This window comes from Dicentrarchus labrax, unplaced genomic scaffold (assembly GCF_905237075.1).
Source record: "Dicentrarchus labrax unplaced genomic scaffold, dlabrax2021, whole genome shotgun sequence".
In the NCBI taxonomy this organism is placed as follows: Eukaryota; Metazoa; Chordata; class Actinopteri; family Moronidae; genus Dicentrarchus; species Dicentrarchus labrax.
Genome location: NW_026136704.1, coordinates 23654601 through 23673619, shown reverse-complemented (window position 1 = coordinate 23673619; position 19019 = coordinate 23654601). Strand labels below are relative to the sequence as shown.

At 39.8% G+C, this 19019-nt stretch overlaps 1 protein-coding gene across 18 annotated transcripts in view; it reads right to left on the bottom strand.

Moving 5' to 3' along the window:
- Window positions 1-3301: 3301 nt before the first annotated feature.
- Window positions 3302-19019, bottom strand: part of ncam1b (neural cell adhesion molecule 1b) — a 70137-nt gene continuing 54419 nt past the window's right edge. For 3 of the 18 annotated variants that reach the window (XM_051397419.1, XM_051397422.1, XM_051397425.1), the window contains 8 exons: window positions 18197-18211; window positions 17431-17463; window positions 14421-14545; window positions 13851-14031; window positions 11310-11508; window positions 9486-9608; window positions 7597-8718; window positions 3302-5385 (listed from right to left, as the gene is read on the bottom strand). In XM_051397419.1, coding sequence (XP_051253379.1) covers window positions 5274-5385; window positions 7597-8718; window positions 9486-9608; window positions 11310-11508; window positions 13851-14031; window positions 14421-14545; window positions 17431-17463; window positions 18197-18211 — 1910 coding nt within the window. In that variant the 3' untranslated portion in view covers window positions 3302-5273. Of the gene's footprint in view, window positions 5386-7578; window positions 8719-9481; window positions 9609-11309; window positions 11509-11820; window positions 12843-13850; window positions 14032-14420; window positions 14546-17430; window positions 17464-18196; window positions 18212-19019 lie in introns of those variants that run through there. The other 15 variants (XM_051397421.1, XM_051397423.1, XM_051397424.1 and 12 more) reach the window with 11 other exon arrangements.

The window sequence follows — 19019 nt, the reverse complement described above, 5'->3', positions numbered from 1 at the left end:
GTGTTGCAACTTGGCATACAAAAGAAAATTCAGTTAAACTGAGTTTAAGATGAAGATCTATTAGCATACATGCAATATAATATTCATATTAATGTTTTAATTAGTGCGTGAACACCTAAATATAAGAATTTTTGTGGTTTTGTTATCTAAGAATGAGCCGTTTATATTTACAGAGGGAGCAGGTCCCTTTTTCTCTTTATCCTAGAACAGACAAATGTAACTCTGGGTCTATAAAGGGCCTTTTGCATTTTTGGAAAGTTTTGTGGCCACCATAGTTTCTCCCACATGCTTTGATTGTTGGTTGTAATCTGCAACTTCACCGCTGGATGCCATTAAATGCTACACACTGGTCCTTTTTTAATGATCGGATTTATACAACAGTTCTTCTGTTAGTGGGCCTGCTGTCACTAAAATCTATGTAGAAAATCCAGGGAATGAATTTGTTTTGAGACACAATTAGATACCACACTTTTTGTCTTTTAAAGTCAAGCAAAAATGTGGGAGTGTCTCTTTGGTGTGCAAGCAATGCTAAGCAAGTTGGGGGAAGGGGAAGCAAGAGTGACATACCTCAAAACTTGTGGCTGACCGGAGCATTTTGAGATGTAACAAGTGAAACCTTTATTCCCTGACTGCAACTGTCTTCATTTTAGACATTTAACAGATGATTGCCAGATGGAAACAGGCCTATAGACAAGATTTTAGAAATAAAAAAAAAAGGCTGTGGTATCCTAGTGACCTATAGTGCTTTAAAGCGCTCACCGTGTGGTCAACTGAGGTCAAGAATGTCAGTCCACCCAATGCACCCATCCCCCTTAACCCTCCAACATTTTCCAATTGTTCAACTGTTCAGTTATTTGTCTGTAATTGTTTTTTTTTTTTCCTTTTTGTCCCTTTTTTCTTTAATAATTACTGAAAAGCAGGCACATGTATATGAGACTAGGAATACTGGACTCAGCCTATAATAAATACCCACCGTGTGTAGGTTTGAAATTGTAGCATGCAGTGGGAAATTTACTCAATCTTGAGATACTTTACTTTTGTGGTACTTTACACTTTCATTCCACTACATTTATTTAACAGCTTTAGTTACGAGTTACTTTGTAATATTTTACATACAAAGATGAGCTTATGAGATATCATAAGCTCATTTATATTAAACTACAGGACATGCTGTAAAATAGTTAAAATCAGCTCCACCTAGACCAGCTGCAACATTTAAATGTTCTTGACATGTAACTATATCAATACAAATAATATAATGTGTTGTGAAGTCCATCTTTTCTGCATAACAACTGCTTTTATTGTAATGCATGAAGCTGATAATAATGCAGGACTTTTACTTGTAATGGAGTACTTTTATATTGTAAAGCAAAAGTATTAGCATCAAAATAAAGATAAAGATCCCCTGCAGACAATAACACACATCTACAATTAGTCTTCTTGGAAAAATATATGTATTTCCTAAAAAAAAAAAAAAAAAATAAAAAAAAAAAAAAAGTATAATTTCCCCATTTAAATCCTTACAAAGACATCTACTCCTTCTACCCCTTTAAACTTTCCAGAATCTACAAATTATCAAGATGTCTCCTAATTCATTGTAAAGTTTGCTCTCAGTGTATGTGCACTGGTGGCTTAAAGTTACTACATCACACTTGTACAAGTTGCATACTGGACAAGGACTGACTTTCAAACTATTTGTGCTGTCACAAATCACGCTCGTAGGCCCTGCCCCTTTTAAAACCAGATTTTCTAAGAGCACAGAGAAACTTTCCACTTTCAGCAGATGAATGTGAAAACATCCTTCAAGTGTCAAACTCTGCACATACATCATTCTGCAAAGTGAAGCTCAAACAAGACAAAACAAGACAAAAAACATTTTTGAGTGGAGAGGGAACTTTAAAGTACCAAAAGTAAAAGTAGTCATTATGCAGAATGGATCATTTCAGGATTACAATGATTGAGGCACTAAGCATCACTATATGTTGCAGCTGGTAAAGGTTGAGTTAATTGGAACTACTTCACTGTCAAGTAGCTTAATCTATAATAATACATCATATTTTAATTGTTGATTTTTGTCCAGTATTCTAATTATTATAATAATATGCATTTATCTGAACCGGTAAATTGTAACTGGGAACTAAAAGATGACAAATAAATGTAGTGAAGTAAAAAGTAAAACTATTTCCCTCTTAATTGTAGAGGAATAAAGGTATGAAGTAGTACAAAGTGTACTTGAGTGCAGTATTGGTGGTAGTATTGTTATACTTTTTCTTGACTTAATAATGGCCTGAAAACTTCTTCCACCACTGGACTTAAATTCCCAGTTAACATCCATCAGGAATTACCTCACTGCAACATACTTTTATGCAATTGCCACATATTTTTTCAATTCCTATTGCGCTGCTCCCCTTCTTCACCGCCTTTCCCCCCTTCTTTACTTTGAAGGCCTCATCTCCTAACTTCCGGTATGGTCACGGCCGCGCGCTGCTGACTTTACCGGCTACGGATCATCACCGGAGCGACGTCACGGCTCTGAATGATCGCCCTCTGCTCCTCGTCTCTCCATCAGGGGCTGCAATCAGAGACATCTACAGGGCATCTGAACTACTGACAGCCTACCAGGTTAGAACCTGTTTGTTTGTCCTGAAATAAGAAGCAGAGGCTGGTTAATGCGGCGGACATTAGAGCTCAACACCAGTTAGCGTTTAACAGGTCACTGGGGAAAAATACCAAAAAAAAAAAAAAGAAAAAAAAAAAACGAAGTAAGAAAGAGAGAGGGCAGTCTGTGAGTGAAACATGATACCGTGCCGGGTCAGTGCTGGCCGCTGTGGTTGTTGACACTCTGTTGACACAGCACCGGTTTGTGGGGTCATGTCACATTAGAGATACCGAAGGTGGTGGGTGGGTGGGGGGGGTTGGTGAGGAATGCCACAGCTGAAAATATCAAGCCCTCACTGGTACACAGTATGTTGACATCTTAGCCTGGAAGTATTAACTTTAGTAATGCACAAACATGCATTATGTAACACGTGTTTATTTGCCCCCGTCTATATGGACACGTAGCCCGAGGAAGTTTCAGCCCCAACACAACCTGTTTGCACTGTAACCTTTCTGTAAATAGTCCTGTGTCCATGACATGGCGAAAACAAAAGGGAATCCAAATAAATGTGCGTTTAATGCCATCTAGTGTCAAAATAATGTCACTACAAGCTTATGAGAACAGGACAAGGTTTGTTTTTTTGGGGGGGGGAACGGAAAGGAAAAGTAATTGAAACCAATGACAAAATGGGCCAGGACAAAATTAGATTCAGAAACCATTTTTATTTTGTAAATGGGTTAGCACTCAGACTGTACACAACAGATATTTTTCTGAGTTTGACCCAATAAAACCAAAAGGAGCATCCAGAGGCGGGGGAGCAAGGTGGTCTGGTAACAGCAGAGTACAAGGTGAGTAAAGATCGTCTTTTTCTTTATATACTTTAAATCTTTAATCACTTCTCTTGGCATTACATCTGTTATCTAAAGCTTTTTTTAAAAAAAAAAGTTTGATCTCCTGTTTCAGGTGGACCACCCTGCTTCCTGCCGGCGGTATCCTCAACTTGTCAAGCAGTTGCTCTTGGTGAGTGATTTTTGTACAAAAAGACAAAAACTTTAAAAAGAAAAAAAAAGAAAAAGAAAAATTCAAAGACCACATTACAGAACACTTGAATAACAACTGGGGGGGAGAGAAATAAAAACAATGTGTAGTAATGCCAGAACAAGCCCCAAAAGGTAACACTCATTAAATCAATATGAGAACTATTTACCCCAAACAAACATGGGCACGTCTATCTGCCTCGTAGTTATACGTTATGAAGTACTGACTGAATTCATGCCAAGGCTCAAAACACCTTCCTTCACTATAGCTGGCGATATATAGTGCTGTGACCAGAGACGGACAGTTTTATACACTACACGTGTTATAATGACCACATTAGTCCATTTATCATACTTTTTCTTCTAGTAATACAATATATTAAATAAAAAAAGAATCGGCTAAATCTCTCACGACAAAGCTATGCAGATTATCATAGAAACTGATGACAAGACAATCTACTGACACACAGGCACAGTGCACAAGCTTGCAGGCAGGAAATGGAAAATAAATCTTTTGTAGTTTTTAAATAGTACAAAAATGCTTCTTTATTTTTTGCTTCAAAGTCACAACTCAAAGTACGAAGCCAGACCTTTGATCTGCTTTAATGTGAGGAAGAAACAATAGTTATTGTAGTCGTTGCCCCCTAAACAAATACGTGGCGTATATTTAGCGCAAGATCATAAGACATTCGCTTGATTCACGGCTCTTCAACCCTTGGCTGAGAATCAGCAGTTCTGCTGGCTTTGTTTTTTTTTTTTTGTCTGTTTGTGTTCAGTGAGTTGCCTTTTTTAATCAAATACACGTTATTAATGAATATTTTGAACTAACACTGTGGTAAGGCAGTGACAGACTGAATACATTTGATCATAAAATGGGCCAAATCTGATCTGATCATGCACACCGTCTGTGTGATTCTCCGTCGGTCTCTTTTCCCCCTGCAGCTGGCTGTGGGTTAATCCTGTATTTTTATCACCATAGCAAATATGGTTGTAATCCAAACATTGAACTGGGGCCTGTGTTAAATCAATGCCAGCATATCTGTGAGAGATGACACATCCCTGTAACAGACAAAGTGAAAACATAAACCTTGTAAACAAAACTTTACAACCACTTGCAGGTCAGACATGCAGAACAAGCTATTTAATGAGACTAGCCCACAAATTAAGTCCAAAAAAAAAAAAAAATTTGAACAGTTGAACATGAAAATAAGAAAAATAATTTCTATATATAGTCAGGGTTTTTTTTTTTTTTTTACACATTTCTCATAATTCAATACTTGTATGCGATTGCAATTCAAACTATAAGCACAATAGAAAGTAGAGTCTAATTTCATATATTTACCAAGCGATCATTATAATAAGAGATTGTTCTTAATTGTCCTGACTGGTTAAATAAAATAACAATAAAAAAATAAAATGAATCTCTTATGACCTAAAGATAAACTCCTTGGATGTAGTAAACATTTCATGAATGAAACCAGAAATGAAAGCACAGTCAAAGTGCGCTGTAACCAATGGACACGTGTGTGTTGTTTTAAATATGTAGTTAAGGGCACTGGAAATCAAAACTCCTGCAGTGTTTCTCGCTCAATGCTGCTGCAAAAAAATGTTTTGGGTTGGGCTGGGGTTTCCCCCCATCATGCTTTGCTCTGGGTGGTATTTGTCTGTATGACACTCTTGTGTTCTGCAGCGATCTCCGTCACGGTGTTTGATAACTCCAGTTTGCCTTTCTCATCAGAGAAAATCTTCCTGTAATGGAAAAAACGAGAACGTGTAAAATTAGAAATCCGGTCATCTCGGGTGAGAAAACACTTTAATTGAACCCAATCTTAACAATTTATTCTCAATGACGTCTTCACCCAACATGTAAGAAGACACTGTGTATTTAGAGGTCTTTTTACATATTTCTTCACCACCTTGACAACAGTCAGATAAAATTTAAACCATAGCCAGACCTAAATCTAACCCTGATCTAAAGCAAACAGCGTTTAGCAAATATGATCAATGAATCAGTTTAGCTCTACTTCAGAAGAGACTATGATGGCACCGTAAATGAGCCCTGGGCTTTCGGTATGTGATTTCCATGTTCATCTTAAAGCAGTGAAGCACAGTTTCTAGTATCTGCCTGCAGCTCTTCTCTTGTGCAGTTCAGGGCAGGAAAACACCACCATCCAGCCTCTGTTGTCTATAGCAGAGCTGCAGAGTTGGTGAGGATTTCAGCAACATTCAGAGGCAAACACTTACTGCCTGAGACAAAACATTTTGTCATTAAAGTAAAGCCCCTTTCAGACATGGTGACATGGTAACATTGCTGGATTCATCTGTCTGTTGATACTGTTTTATCATTCAGACATGCAAAGGTGTTATAGGTGTGACAGGACTGGGATGGAAAAAAGCCACAATGCTTGTGCGACATTGCCATCTGCTGCACAACGGGGAGTAGTGGCGCCGCAGAGTTGGAAAGTAACGATATCAACAGGCTGCTTCGGTGATTGATTTTAAAACGTATTTTCCTGTTGAAGGCATAATTAACGACCACCGTGAGCAGGGGGGGATGCTCAATAAATGTTCTCAATTTTATCATTTCTTAGAGAGTTCTCTTGACTATTTTACAATGACAACATGTCAAGTAGGGACTCTTGTTTAATTACTATTCGTTCAGACTTTAAGTGTTTCGGGCAAAGTCAAAACTTTAGGGCGGGAGACTGCAGGTCTGATTATTGTTGATCTATTTGAAGTATTTTGTCAAGTCAAAAAAAGTTTACTTTTATAGATGGAGGAGAAAAATCTCACTGAGAGAGTGAGAGACAGACAGACACACACAGAGAGACAGAGAGACAGAGAGACAGACAGACAGACAGACAGACAGACAGACAGACAGACAGACAGACAGACAGACAGACAGACAGACAGACAGACAGACAGAGCGAGAGAGAGAGCGAGAGAGAGACAGACACAGAGAGAGAGAGAGAGACCTGCTTACTTTCAAATTCAATTCAAATTCAAAATGGGCTTTATTGGCATGAAAGTTTTTTTTAAAAAACAATATTGCCAAAGCAAAGCATCAAAGTACAATACAATAAATCAAAGATATATACATTATGAACATTATATTAGATATATATAGTGTGTCTGTGTGTGCGTGTGCCTCGATCACTCACTCTCCCTCAGGTTGTGGCATGTTAATATATACTGGGCAGCAAGGTGTGCCCGCTCTCCTTCTCTGAGGAGTATTTTTAATTTGAAATCTGGTACCAAAGAGCTGAACTTGTTCAAATACATTTTTCTAGTATTATTTAATTTTGTACATTGTAGGAGAAAGTGCATCTCTGTCTCAACCTCACCTGTCGAACAGTGACCACATTTTCTGTTTTCTTTTGGTTGCCATGATTTTTTTACTTTCTCACCTCTGCACACCTGGCCAATCAGTGGATGACAGCGATTGCCGGATTGTCAATTTCGATTAGTTTGTCAGAAAGATATGAGAGGGAGGGGTTTTCCGACACTGTTCCATAATGTGACAAGCATCTCCGATGAAGCATATTAGCAGCTTTAATTTAATTCAGACTTGTACCGAGCTTTACAGAAATATTACTGGGTCTGACTTATGCATATTGTCAATGTGACATTTATGTAACAAGGTGCATGTCTGAAAGGGGCTTAACTATTCTTGTAGTGAATGTTGCAAAACTGGAGACCCCACAATGGAGAACTGGTACACACAAGCATAAAAAAAAAAACAGAACCATCATGTCACTCATCTGTCACAATCCACAACATCTTACTAATAATTATCCCAATGTCATTACCACAGTTTACCATTACAATATTTCATATTGTGTGGTCAATGGCAAGATGCGGTGGTGAATGAATGGGCATACAAGTTACACACTCGCACGCACACACACACACACACACACACACACAAACACACAGATAAACCTCTAGAGGGAGCCGTACTCATCGTTGACAGGAGGAGCAGTCTTGGCCAGAGTCTCTGATGCCTCCAGAACTGGGCCTGAGGGGGGGAGGTCTGCTCCGTCTCCATTGGCCATAGAGGGGGCAGAGGGCGGGCTCTCTAAGCTAATAAGGTCCGCGGGGGGCCGGTAAGGTCTCTCTGTCCCGTTTGTCAGCGCTAACTCTAAATCCGCATTTTTGGGTCCCACGGCTGAGGTTAGTAAGTCATACGTGTCGGACCCCGATGTGAGAAAATCATTTGAGGCCGGCGCCTCGAGACCAGCAGGGGCAGGAATAGAAGAAATGGGAGTAATGGGTAGAGGAGAAACCAGAGGAGCAGATACTTCAGCATCCAGGACTTTAGGAGCACTGTGGATCACTGAAGGAGAGCTACTTACAGCATCTTTGGCAGTGGATATGTTTTCATCGACAAGCTGGGCAGCAGGTTTATTATTTGTGTCAAAGGCAGTAAGGCTATACGCACTGGGATTTGGGGCATTTGGAACTGAATCAGGGTCTGGTTTTGGTGGGGCAGTGGTTGCTAGAGTGGAGGCAGTTTGTGCTGGCGTCTCGATGTCTAAGGCTACGTCGTGTGGCTTTATGGGTAGCTTCTTGACCGGTGGGCTCGGAGCAGGTTTCTTGGTGTCGAGAGTGGGAGAGGACGATGGAGAAGACGCAACGAGCGGAGATACAGGGGGGCTACCTTTAGCATTCAGAGCGGCAAGTTTAGGAGAGTGTCTACGCATCGGTGGTATCGGCGCCCCAGCTTTTTGAACTTTAGTCCGTTCAGGTGTACAAGGAGGAGTGGTTATTTTCTCCTGTTCTTCCAGGCTGTTACTTCCTCTTTGTTCTACTAACGGAGCCATTTTAGCTTCGACGGCAGAGGTGGTGATGAGCGGAGTCGGCGGGGCGGTGTTCGACTCTGGAGTCGGGGCCGGAGCTGGGCTAGGGGTGGGTGAGGGTTCTGAGGGGTCGTTGGCAGGGGTAGACAGGCTACAAGTGAGGGTAGTGGTCTCGCTAGAGGGGCTGTCCTGAGCGGGGTCAATTGTTGCAGTGGCTGTGTCAGAGTTGGTGGCTATGGAGGAGAGCGTGTCCAGTGCCGGAGCAGCAGTGTAAGCCGCCAGCCTGAGAGAGCAGGGAGAGAACAGAGACACACAGACTAGACACCAGGGTGACTGTGACAGAGGAAGGGTGGCCCGGACGAGAGCATGCAGAGGGATTAGTTGGTTTTTCAAAATTCACACAAACATAAAACAAAGCAACTAAAAAAACAGCAACTATTAAAGCCTAGTGAGAAAAAGAAACACAGAGAAAGAGGACGTCATGCTGTGAGTGAACATTTAAAGGATACATCCCATACACACACCAACATGGAGTACGCTGACTAGGAAAGTTCTAAAAAAAAAAATAAAAACCACCACTCTTCCTGCAGAAAAACTACAGCACCACGCAGAACCACCTATAAGGGTTAAACAGTACCAGTGACAATCTCATACGATATCTAATTTTTCCAGACTGCTGATGCGAGACAACGGCTTGCTGAGGTTGTCAAATGGCTTCATATGAGTTGACCACACTCAAGAGGACAAAGGCCTTTCTGTGTCTTTAACTGGTATTGCTTCAACCTTGATACACTGAGACAGAAAATCTCCAAAGGCTGGAGAAGAAACACAAATTGCAGTAATCCCTCTCAAAGGGAATAAAAACAGAAAAGCAACACAGTTCAGTGGACTCCACTCAAGAATGACCTCAACTTTTCAGTAATTTCAAGGGTCAGATTTTGTCCTGTTGAATAAGATAATTATTCTTTGAAGTGGAGTGCAATGCACAACAGCTATAAGACTTGAGCAGCAAAAATGCTGTGTGCTGTGCGTATGGAGTTTTTTACTCACTCTGGCTCTGTGAGAGGTGTGGTTTCATTGGGTTCTGTTGTTGGTCCCGCTGCGTTATGATTGGCTGTGCACTCGTCCTCTGTCCTGACTTCCACTATTGGCTCTTTGGACTCATCTTTCCTGCTGGATAGAGAGACAAAGCTCTTTATCGTGTCTTCCAGTATGAGTAGTAAAGGGACACAAGAGCAGGGGACGGTGATTATGTGAACGGTTTACCTGTTCAACTGAGTCAGTGTCAAATTTTGAGTCAACTAACTCGTGGGAAGAAAAACATGGCTGTATTTTAGTGAAGCCAGTAGCATGAAATGTGGCACAAATCAATACACGACGCAACCTCCCACTCAATTGATTCAAAACTGCCTTATTGTGCACATGAGAGTATTTGTTTGGTGCTTCACTTAAACCCAGCATCCTTCATATTTTCACTGGAGGAGAAATCCACTCTAAAAACTTCATCTCATTTATGGACCCATTATATTGATTTGTGCATTTTTCCTGTTCCTGTGGATACTGACTGAGCAGACCATAATGCACTGCTGTCACAAGACATGTTGATTTTGCTCAAGAGGCACAGCTCTCAGTTTCTCCTAATGGAAAACCCTCTGCCAGTTATCTCTTCCTTTATCAGCCTAAACATAAAACCTTCAGCTAAAATTCAGTCAGTCCTTGAAAGGCCTTCTGGGGAATGTAGGAAGTCATTAATTTAAGTAGAAAGTACAGCAGAAAGTAAACGACAAAAAGATAAATTAGAACAACTTGATCTAAAAGAGCAGTTTCTGGAAGACATTTAACATCACAGATTGCTTACTCATAACATTGCAAAGAGCATCGCAAGGTGCTTTTTTTTGTCTTCAACGAAACAAAAATCATCTATATTCAGTCATTCTTCTTCAAAGCTGGAAATATTTTAACTTGCATTCATTCATTTATTTGTTGCCATGTTGGAGCAGTACAGCAAGCTATAAACACAACACAGAAATCCTCTATTGAAGTTGTTATGGCTAATATTTTACACATCCAGCAGACACTTAGCAACATTAGCATTGATTTGAAGATGTTTCTGGCCACCTTTTGTGATCTGTATCTGGAAACATTATCTGGGTAATGACATCTAATCCACAGACCTTTGAATTTACACCTGGGGCCAGATGTATAAATCATGCGTACACATAAAGTGTACTTATGCCACTTTCCACACAGGTTTCCTGGTAAAAACCCACGTGTGGTGAGACTGTGCGTACTGGTACAAATCTTTCTTTCTCTTACAGTATGATATTGTCAGTTGGCAAGAAATAAAAGTGTGAATTTTGGTGAGTCTTGAGCTTTTGGTCTAAATGCAATGCAACCTGAAAGAAACATTTGTCTCTTTCGCTTCTAAACGCAGCACTGTCACTAACTTTGTCTGCTGTTTGGCTGTTTACCTGTCAGGTAGTGTGTTTATCAGAGCTTGTTTGGTAAAAACAGCTTTCTGCTGCAACTGGGAACAACACTGATAAAAGCAGTAAGACTGAAACAAAACTAAAAACAAATCAATCATTAGAAAGCTGCTAAAAAGCTCTGTAAAGCTGATGTGAGCTGCAGAGTTCTCAGTGTTTGTCACTGCAAGTGTCACCTTACACACAGTCATGTGATCCACTGTTAGAGAAATACTGATTAGAGCAACTTTGACAGCGTGCATATCACCAGCTTGTGAAAATAGGGCGCATATATGAAGGCTTTCATAAATAAAACCTACAGTATAATTAAACTTTAATTTAAATCTGGCCAAAGGTAACTATTTGAAAGATTGTTGAACTGCATGCAATTGTTTTCACCGATACTCACATGAAAGCTGCCGTGCCCTCCTCCAAGTTGTGTCCTTTAGTCCCGGTGCCGGGTTTGCCGCAGAGGCACATTATGAGGCCACACTTGTTGACAAAGTAACAGGTGACATCCACGGCCAGCAGCAGGAGTACAAATACTACAACAAGGATCCCTGCCCAGAGCATGATGCCCATGGAGAGTGCCGCCTCATCACCCAAATCTGCCAGACAAGAGACAAGAGAGGGAGAGTGCTGAACAACTGTAGCGTGACAGTTTTATAGAAACAGCCATGAACAACTGAATAAAGTGTTGCTATGCTACTGTAAGCACAAATAGTTCCATAAAACAGAAACAACTCACCTGCTACGAGCCCTGTTACGTTCTAGTTGTCTCAGCATGAATTTAGATGCAGTGTGATGTGTTTGTTCAGACTGCTGTCTGACTTGTGTTCAAGTTTTTATACAACTTCATTTTAAATAATGTGTAATTTATATGCAAATGGAGGTCCTTAAAAAGACACTAAAAGAAGATATAAAATATATATATTCAACCCATTTATTTGGTATTAGAAAGAAGAGCAAACCAAAGCTTACACTGCGATGCTAGTTACCCAGAAATGTTGTGGACAAAATTAACAAAACACTTATAATATCACAAAAGGCTATGATGTATGTTCACTGTCTGTGTAAAGTCTATTATAATTATAACTTTAGACTGCAGAAAAATATCCTGTTTCTAAATAAATTTCACTCTTTAATACCAATAATTACTACTCAAGATTTGCAAAAGAATAAAATGCAGCTGAGTCAAGCACCTCCAATATAAATGTATAAAAACAGGTATTTTTGAATGATAATTGATACACACTACATGCATAAGAAATATCTGAACATTTGTCTTAGTAATCAGCACAAAAATAACACTTTCCTTATGATAATTCTGTATACAGCTTGTCAAAGTGTTCCAATATTATTATTATTACAAACATTTTTCAGTTAGGTGTATCTGTTTTCAATCATGTAAACGTTAATGTTACAAACCTTTACAGTACATACCCAGAATTTTGTGAGCGATTAAAAGAATATAATAGTGTTTTATGTAAACGGACAGGCCCAGCACTCAGCCTTTATTCTGTTCTAAGTGCTATTTTTTTTTTTAATACAACCTTTCAATTCCACTATTGTTCATTACGGTAAACTGGCACTCCTCTCAGTTGTCTAGTACTTTTGACTAGCTGTGCTAATGCTGAGCAGAGTGAATCTGTAGGAGGCGGAGGATTTCCACTGCCTTTGGTTCAACACGTCTGTCTGGTCTGTTCTGAAGCTACACGGCACCCTTTTCTCACCGATAACAGAGACACGTCTGCCATGGACAAAGTCTGTTTTCAAGGAGTGAAAGTGTCCAGAGAGACAGCCAGGCCAGAGAAAGGCAAGCTCTCCTCTACAGTTATGGTGTGAATTCCCCCCTACGAAAACTATGAGAGCAGGAGTACAGTGATGAGGGACAAGATGAGTGATACCAAAGTGTATGTCACAGATGAACAGCCCTGAGTGGCTGATGGAGGGGGGCAGCACAACCCCGAACACACCAAAATGCACACAGGTCGGGGCGAAAATGTTCACGCGGTCCACCACACCAATGTCCACGACCAGGCAAGAGAGCAGGAACATTGAGAGAGGGGATAAAGAGAGAGAGAGGGGAAAAGAGAATAAAGGAAGAGGAGGGGGGGAAAATGAAGGAAAACAAAGAGGAAAAAAAGAGAAGGGCGGGGAAAACAGAAGAAGAGAGAAAGTGAAAATGTGTCAGGTCTGAAAACCAAAAGCGAAAAAAAAAGGAAAAAAAAGAAACTGATTTCTTGTATTGAGGGAGGAAAACAAATACAGCAACACATCAAAGCAAAAGCACAGCACAAAAGGGGAAAACTACACCATGTTGGCTAGATGGTGACTCAGTGGTGGGTGAGTGGGAAATGCTTTAGTTTGGAAAATGAATTAGAAAAGAAGTGAAAGGAAGGCATAATGGTCTGTTGCGATGTTTCAGCAAAGCACTCGGCAGTGTCTAGCACCTAAAGGGACTCTGACAAGCTGTGTGGTTTTTGTACGGTTGGTAAAAAACCTTCAGCTGCAGTTAAGACCTCGAGGTACGAGTTAATCAGCGGTTATCAGGGGTCAATTTAAAGGCTGCTTCCGCACAGGGACAAACCATCCACTCTAGATGCTAGTTTAACAGTAAACAAAGCTAAAGAAAAACTACAGTCATTCAGAGGAAATCATTTCATCCTCTGTGGAAAGAGCCTGTCCCAGTTCTGTGAGCACAAACTCAAGCTCATTTAGCAAGGGCTGTCAAAACTTTCAAGTGAGAAAATTCAGCCGGAAAATCATTTCTGGCTCACCGCCGTCCAGGAAATCTATTTTTTTCTGTAGATTTATTTAGTTGTCATTCACCTTTCAGAGCTAGAGAGTTAAAAATAGAATGTGACGCTCTGGTTTTGAGCTTTGAGTTTGGCTCCTCAGTTTTCTGGCAGTTTAGTTCCGGCTTAGTGTGAGCGGCCTGAGAGGGTACCTGGGATGGCTTCTGGCTTTGTGGACGTCCTGAAGGACATGGTTGCTGGCTGGGACTTGCCCTTCTGATTCTCTGCCACCACATAGACACTGTAATCTGTGTCCCACTCCAGCGCGCTCAGAACCACGTACTCGCTGCCGCTGGGCAGCCGGATTTCTGGCTTCCAGTCTGGTGCCTGTAGCTGCAGAAAGACAGAGATGTATACAGTACATGCATTTAGGGCAGCAACTAATGATTATTTCATTTTTGATTACAGGTTATTTTCTTGGATTAATCATTTGGTTTATATGACATTTTCACATAGGATTAATCTGCCAGTTAAGTTGTCAATCAACTAAATCATCATTTGGTATATATAATGTCTGAAAAATAACATACATACATGAATTTCTCAGAAAGCCTAAATATATTCAGTTTACTATCAGAAAAGACTAAGAAAACAAGCAAACATTCACATGTGAAAGGCTAGAACCAGAGAAATGTGGGCATTTTGCTTAAAAAGTTACGTAAATGATGACTCAATTATCAAAGTAGTTGCCTTAGTTGACACAGACTAATTGTCATACTCACTGGTTTATAGCGGACGAGATAATGTAAAATGGGCGAGCCGCCGTCGTCCTGCTTGATCCAGCTGATTTTTAGGGAGTTGCCTTTGGGTTGAAGTGCCCCTTCGAGTTTAGGAGGATTGGGATTCCCTACAGGCACACAAGAGCACGGCAGAGGTTATTTAAAGGCTCATTTAAAAGATTCAGAGAGAACAGGGTTATTTTACTGGGATAAGATTCTGTCAGTCCACCAGTACCTTTTTTAAAATTGTTGAGCAAAGAAAAAGAAGAACCTTGATTAGGAATTGAATTCTTAAGATCAAAACTGGCCTCTTTGTTGTTGTCCTTTTAAATCACTTGACCTTCCTTAATCGCTCGCCTCAAGATGGTATGTCTCAAGTTGGACTAATTACCAAATGACACACAGCCACATGCTTATCTGATTCAGTTGCTGAGTGACATCCAGTCAGCATAAAATTGCGGACTGACATTCCCCCAGTGTCATACAAGCCTTCAGGGGAAAGGGTTATTTCTCACTGACTGACATGTTTATGTAAGATTTGCATTTCCCAGTCTAATACATGGGTTTGCCTGTAAAGATTACCACAGGGAGACATTTTTGTGCAGTACAACTTACTTGTAATGCATTAAATGCACGTTTAATGTATGTTCCCCCTTCCTTAAACTCATTACACTGATTTCCATAATCAATGTTAAACACCTAACACACAACAATAAAGTCAAATACAAATGTATCAGGTGGCAACTGCGAGACAAGATTTATTCATCTAATTACTTTCTTCTTTGTATCCGTGGCGGACAAAGTGTTTGATTGTGATCTGTGGAGTTCCTCAGGGGTCAATCCTGGACTGCGTCTCTCAATGATGTCCAGCTTTATGTATCAGTGAAACCTTGGGAACTTTTAAATTTGATATATTTATCTTGTTGAGATCAGTGCCTGGAAGTCTCCTAGTTTTTTGCCGGTAAATTATAAAAAAAACTGAAGTTCTTCCCGTCTTTGCCAGAAATCGGACTTCTATTTTACAGCACTCTGTGTAGGCTCCCAACTAAAAGATGATTTCCAGAAAACCTGTGGGTAATTTTTTAATTCCAATAGATCTTTGAGAAACATCTTAAGTCAGATACATAGCCCTGTTACATTTCAATTCAGAAACATTGCCAAAGTGTGCTGCTTCCCCTTTCCAGCAGCTTGAGGAAATCATTCATTGAATTGTCTACTCGAGTCTTGACTATTGTAATGCAATGTATTCTTGTTTAAGCCAAGAAGCTCGTCTACAATTAGTTCTTTCTTTAGTTCAATTAGAAATTCTGCTCATGATTGTAACTACATTAAGTTCTGGCTTCAGTACTCTGGCTTCCTGTCAAATCTAGGATTGAAATCACAATCCTTCCAATTACTTGTAAGGTGTTACACATCTTGGCTCCTCCACATCAGTGAGTTGCTGATTACACACAGGTCCAGTAGACCTCCTGGTTGTTTCTCACTCAAAGATGAAGACATGGTGACCTAACTCTTGCTGTCCTGACTCCCAGATTATTCTTCTGGGGGTCAGATTAGTAAACTCTAATTTAAAAACCTATTTATTCTCAAAAGCATTTCATGCTTCCCTGCTCTGATTTTTAGTCTTTAAAAGAAATCTCATCTTTAATTTAAATAGTTCTTCAAATGTACCCCTGGCATAGAAAAGTGCTGACTAAAGTATTACTCACCAGCACATAACAAGAAAGAGGTTCGTAATGATTAGTATTCACACACTCACACAAAATATTGCTTGCCTTCAAAACCTTGGTTAAATTAGTCAGAGTTAGTCGATTTAGCCTTTAAAGCGTGGTACTCAGGCTACGGTTAGACAAGAGCAACAATATGGAGGAGACGATGCACAGGGTAGCTATTGCTCTCAGCATGAATACTAAAAAACTCTTGATTGAGAACCAGAGCGAACACAAAGCAGGTAGGTGGGGTAGACATTGATTATGGTTCTGCTGTGATTAGAGGAAGTTGTGTTTATTACACACTTGATTTATAGCAACACAACCCATGAGGAGGAGAGGTAACATCCCTTTAGGTAGTGAGCTATCAACACTATCCAAGTGATGGTGATATTAAACACTCTTGACTTTACATATTACTGTGAAGAAAGCTCTGGCTGTCTCTCATTTATCCTGCTGAGGCAAACGTCTACATGACTGATTAATAGGATTGAGGTAGGCATATTACATGATTGCACAGAAGCAATTAATGTGTTGTTTAACTGGGGGATTCTCCAATTCAAGTCTTCTTTCAGAAATCTGCAAGAGTAAGTTACCTTCTGCAGAGTGGAGGGGGGGGGAGGGGTCATCAGAACCATGCAAGCCAATTCACAAATCACAGTCACATGAAATGACACATGTGAGAGGTTGAAAGAGGAAGAGAGGACATGAAAGACAGAACAGACAACAAACACAGACACAGGTAGAGGAAAAGAGTCACAACACAACTTCTCGTACTAATAAACACAAGAACAGGAATTCCTCTGTATTGGTTCTCAATGTGAAACATAAAGTAGACATCTAACAGCTTTATCGTCTTGACTTTAGAGACTTTATAATTTGCAAGGCAGCTAATTAATAAATACTGATGGGCTTAATCCAAATGTAAGCATTCCCAAATTACACCAAATAGCTGGAGCCAGAGGGGAAATGTGCAGCGTTTGAAATGCGGAGATTTGGCGTTAATTCATAATACTGTCGTAAGCCACAAGTTAAATAAATATTCATATTTGGATGACTCAAGGCATGAGGATGAAATAGGATCTACAGGTAACAGACAGAGAAGAGTTGGCATTGATGGTCAGGCCATACAAGGTCACAGTTTCTAGAAAAATAAATATATATATATACACACACAGGTACTGCTACGCTTTAAAGTTATCACAAATGCAGCTATCAGTAGGGATGATGGGGTTATCCTGTAGGGATAGAAACAGCTACAGCAGCAACAACTAATCATCTATTATCCTCACTACAGAACAAACCTGTGTCTTCAGAGAAAAAATGAAAAATGCCGTCTAGGGACATAAAAGAGAAGATATCAGGCAATCAGAATCAGTTGTCTGCACACATGACTACCTGAATCTCTCTATTAACACTTCACTGAAGGCTTTAGCAAGACTCATTTCTGGCAGACTGCACCAGGAAAGGGAAAGGAAACAAAACATTGTATTTATTGATTGCCACATTTCAGGTTAGAATGAGACAGAAAGCAGCACACATGAAACTGAAAGGCTGTTAGTAGACTGTTGAAAATTGTTTTTTATGTGTATTTCATGGAAATATTCCAGCAAATGTACGGCAGTAATTCTACCTAGTTTTTAATTATCAACTGAATAGCCATCAAACAATAAAACTGATCAGATCTAATAGGTTTAAGTCAATAAACCGTGCAGATTGTAAAAACAAAGCACTGATTAATTAATTTTGCCATGGCATTAATTTTGGATCATGTTTGTTATAGATCTCTCTAACCAGTTAAGACAGTAGATATCAATAACAACAGTGAGACAGGGAAGTTAAAGCTAATTGGGCAAAATAATGCTCTAGAAGCATATTAATGCAGAATATCTTAACAGTAAAAATATCTATCTTACTGTGTCAATTTGAGTGAGATTATAGTAATAACAGAAATACTATTTTTATCCATCATTTTGCAATATATTACTGACAAACAGCACTTCAAACCATCTAACACATGGCAGGTGAAAATGAAACCTAGAGTGGAGCGAAAAGAGATGGAGCACTTACTTTTGTAAGTGTGGCCTGATGGATAGAACAGACAGATGAGCAAATGGATAAAAAAAATATATGATTAAAATAATAAAATGAAGATATGAGGAGATGAGCAGCATGCAGACATCATGAAAATAATGTCCAAAGATGAAAATGGGATCAATTATAAGTCAATAGGCACATTAAATGTGAAGCCAACAGGGAGGAGCAATTTCCTCTCCCAAAAACATGCATCCCCAACCAACAGAGGGAGCTACACACTAAATAATTGCTTCAAGAGTCACTACAAGGCCCGCATGTAAAAAGAACCATGGATTAAACTCTGAGTCATATTCTAATTCATGGTTTTCAAGCATTATGTGATTACAAACCATGAACTGAGAACAAAATCCTGTAAAACTGATTTCAAATGATTGTAAGACCGGATCCAAATGTGACCTATTGGTAAAATCCCAAGATGGTGTTAAACCAGTCGGATTTGTTTCCTGAATTGTCAGATTTCAAGGTCCTTTCATGGAAAAACTAAATAAACAAAACAAGGAGGTCAGTGAGTTAGTTCCTGTTGTCAGTTTTACTCCTTGACAAACTTGGAAGAGGGCACACTGAGACTGAAAAGACACTGTTGGAAGCTTTTGTGACACTGCCCAAACAACCTCAAAGCCAACTTGTGTGTCGCTATCCAGCAGCTGACAAACTCTGCTCTTCAGTGAGTTTTTAAAGATTAGTAATGGGATGGGCAAGCACTTTTCACTACAGGGCATAGAAGAAAGGGCCTCAGGTAATACGTTTGTGGAGACTCAGGTCAAAAGGGTCTGATAAAAGCTCTACAGAGTGCTGT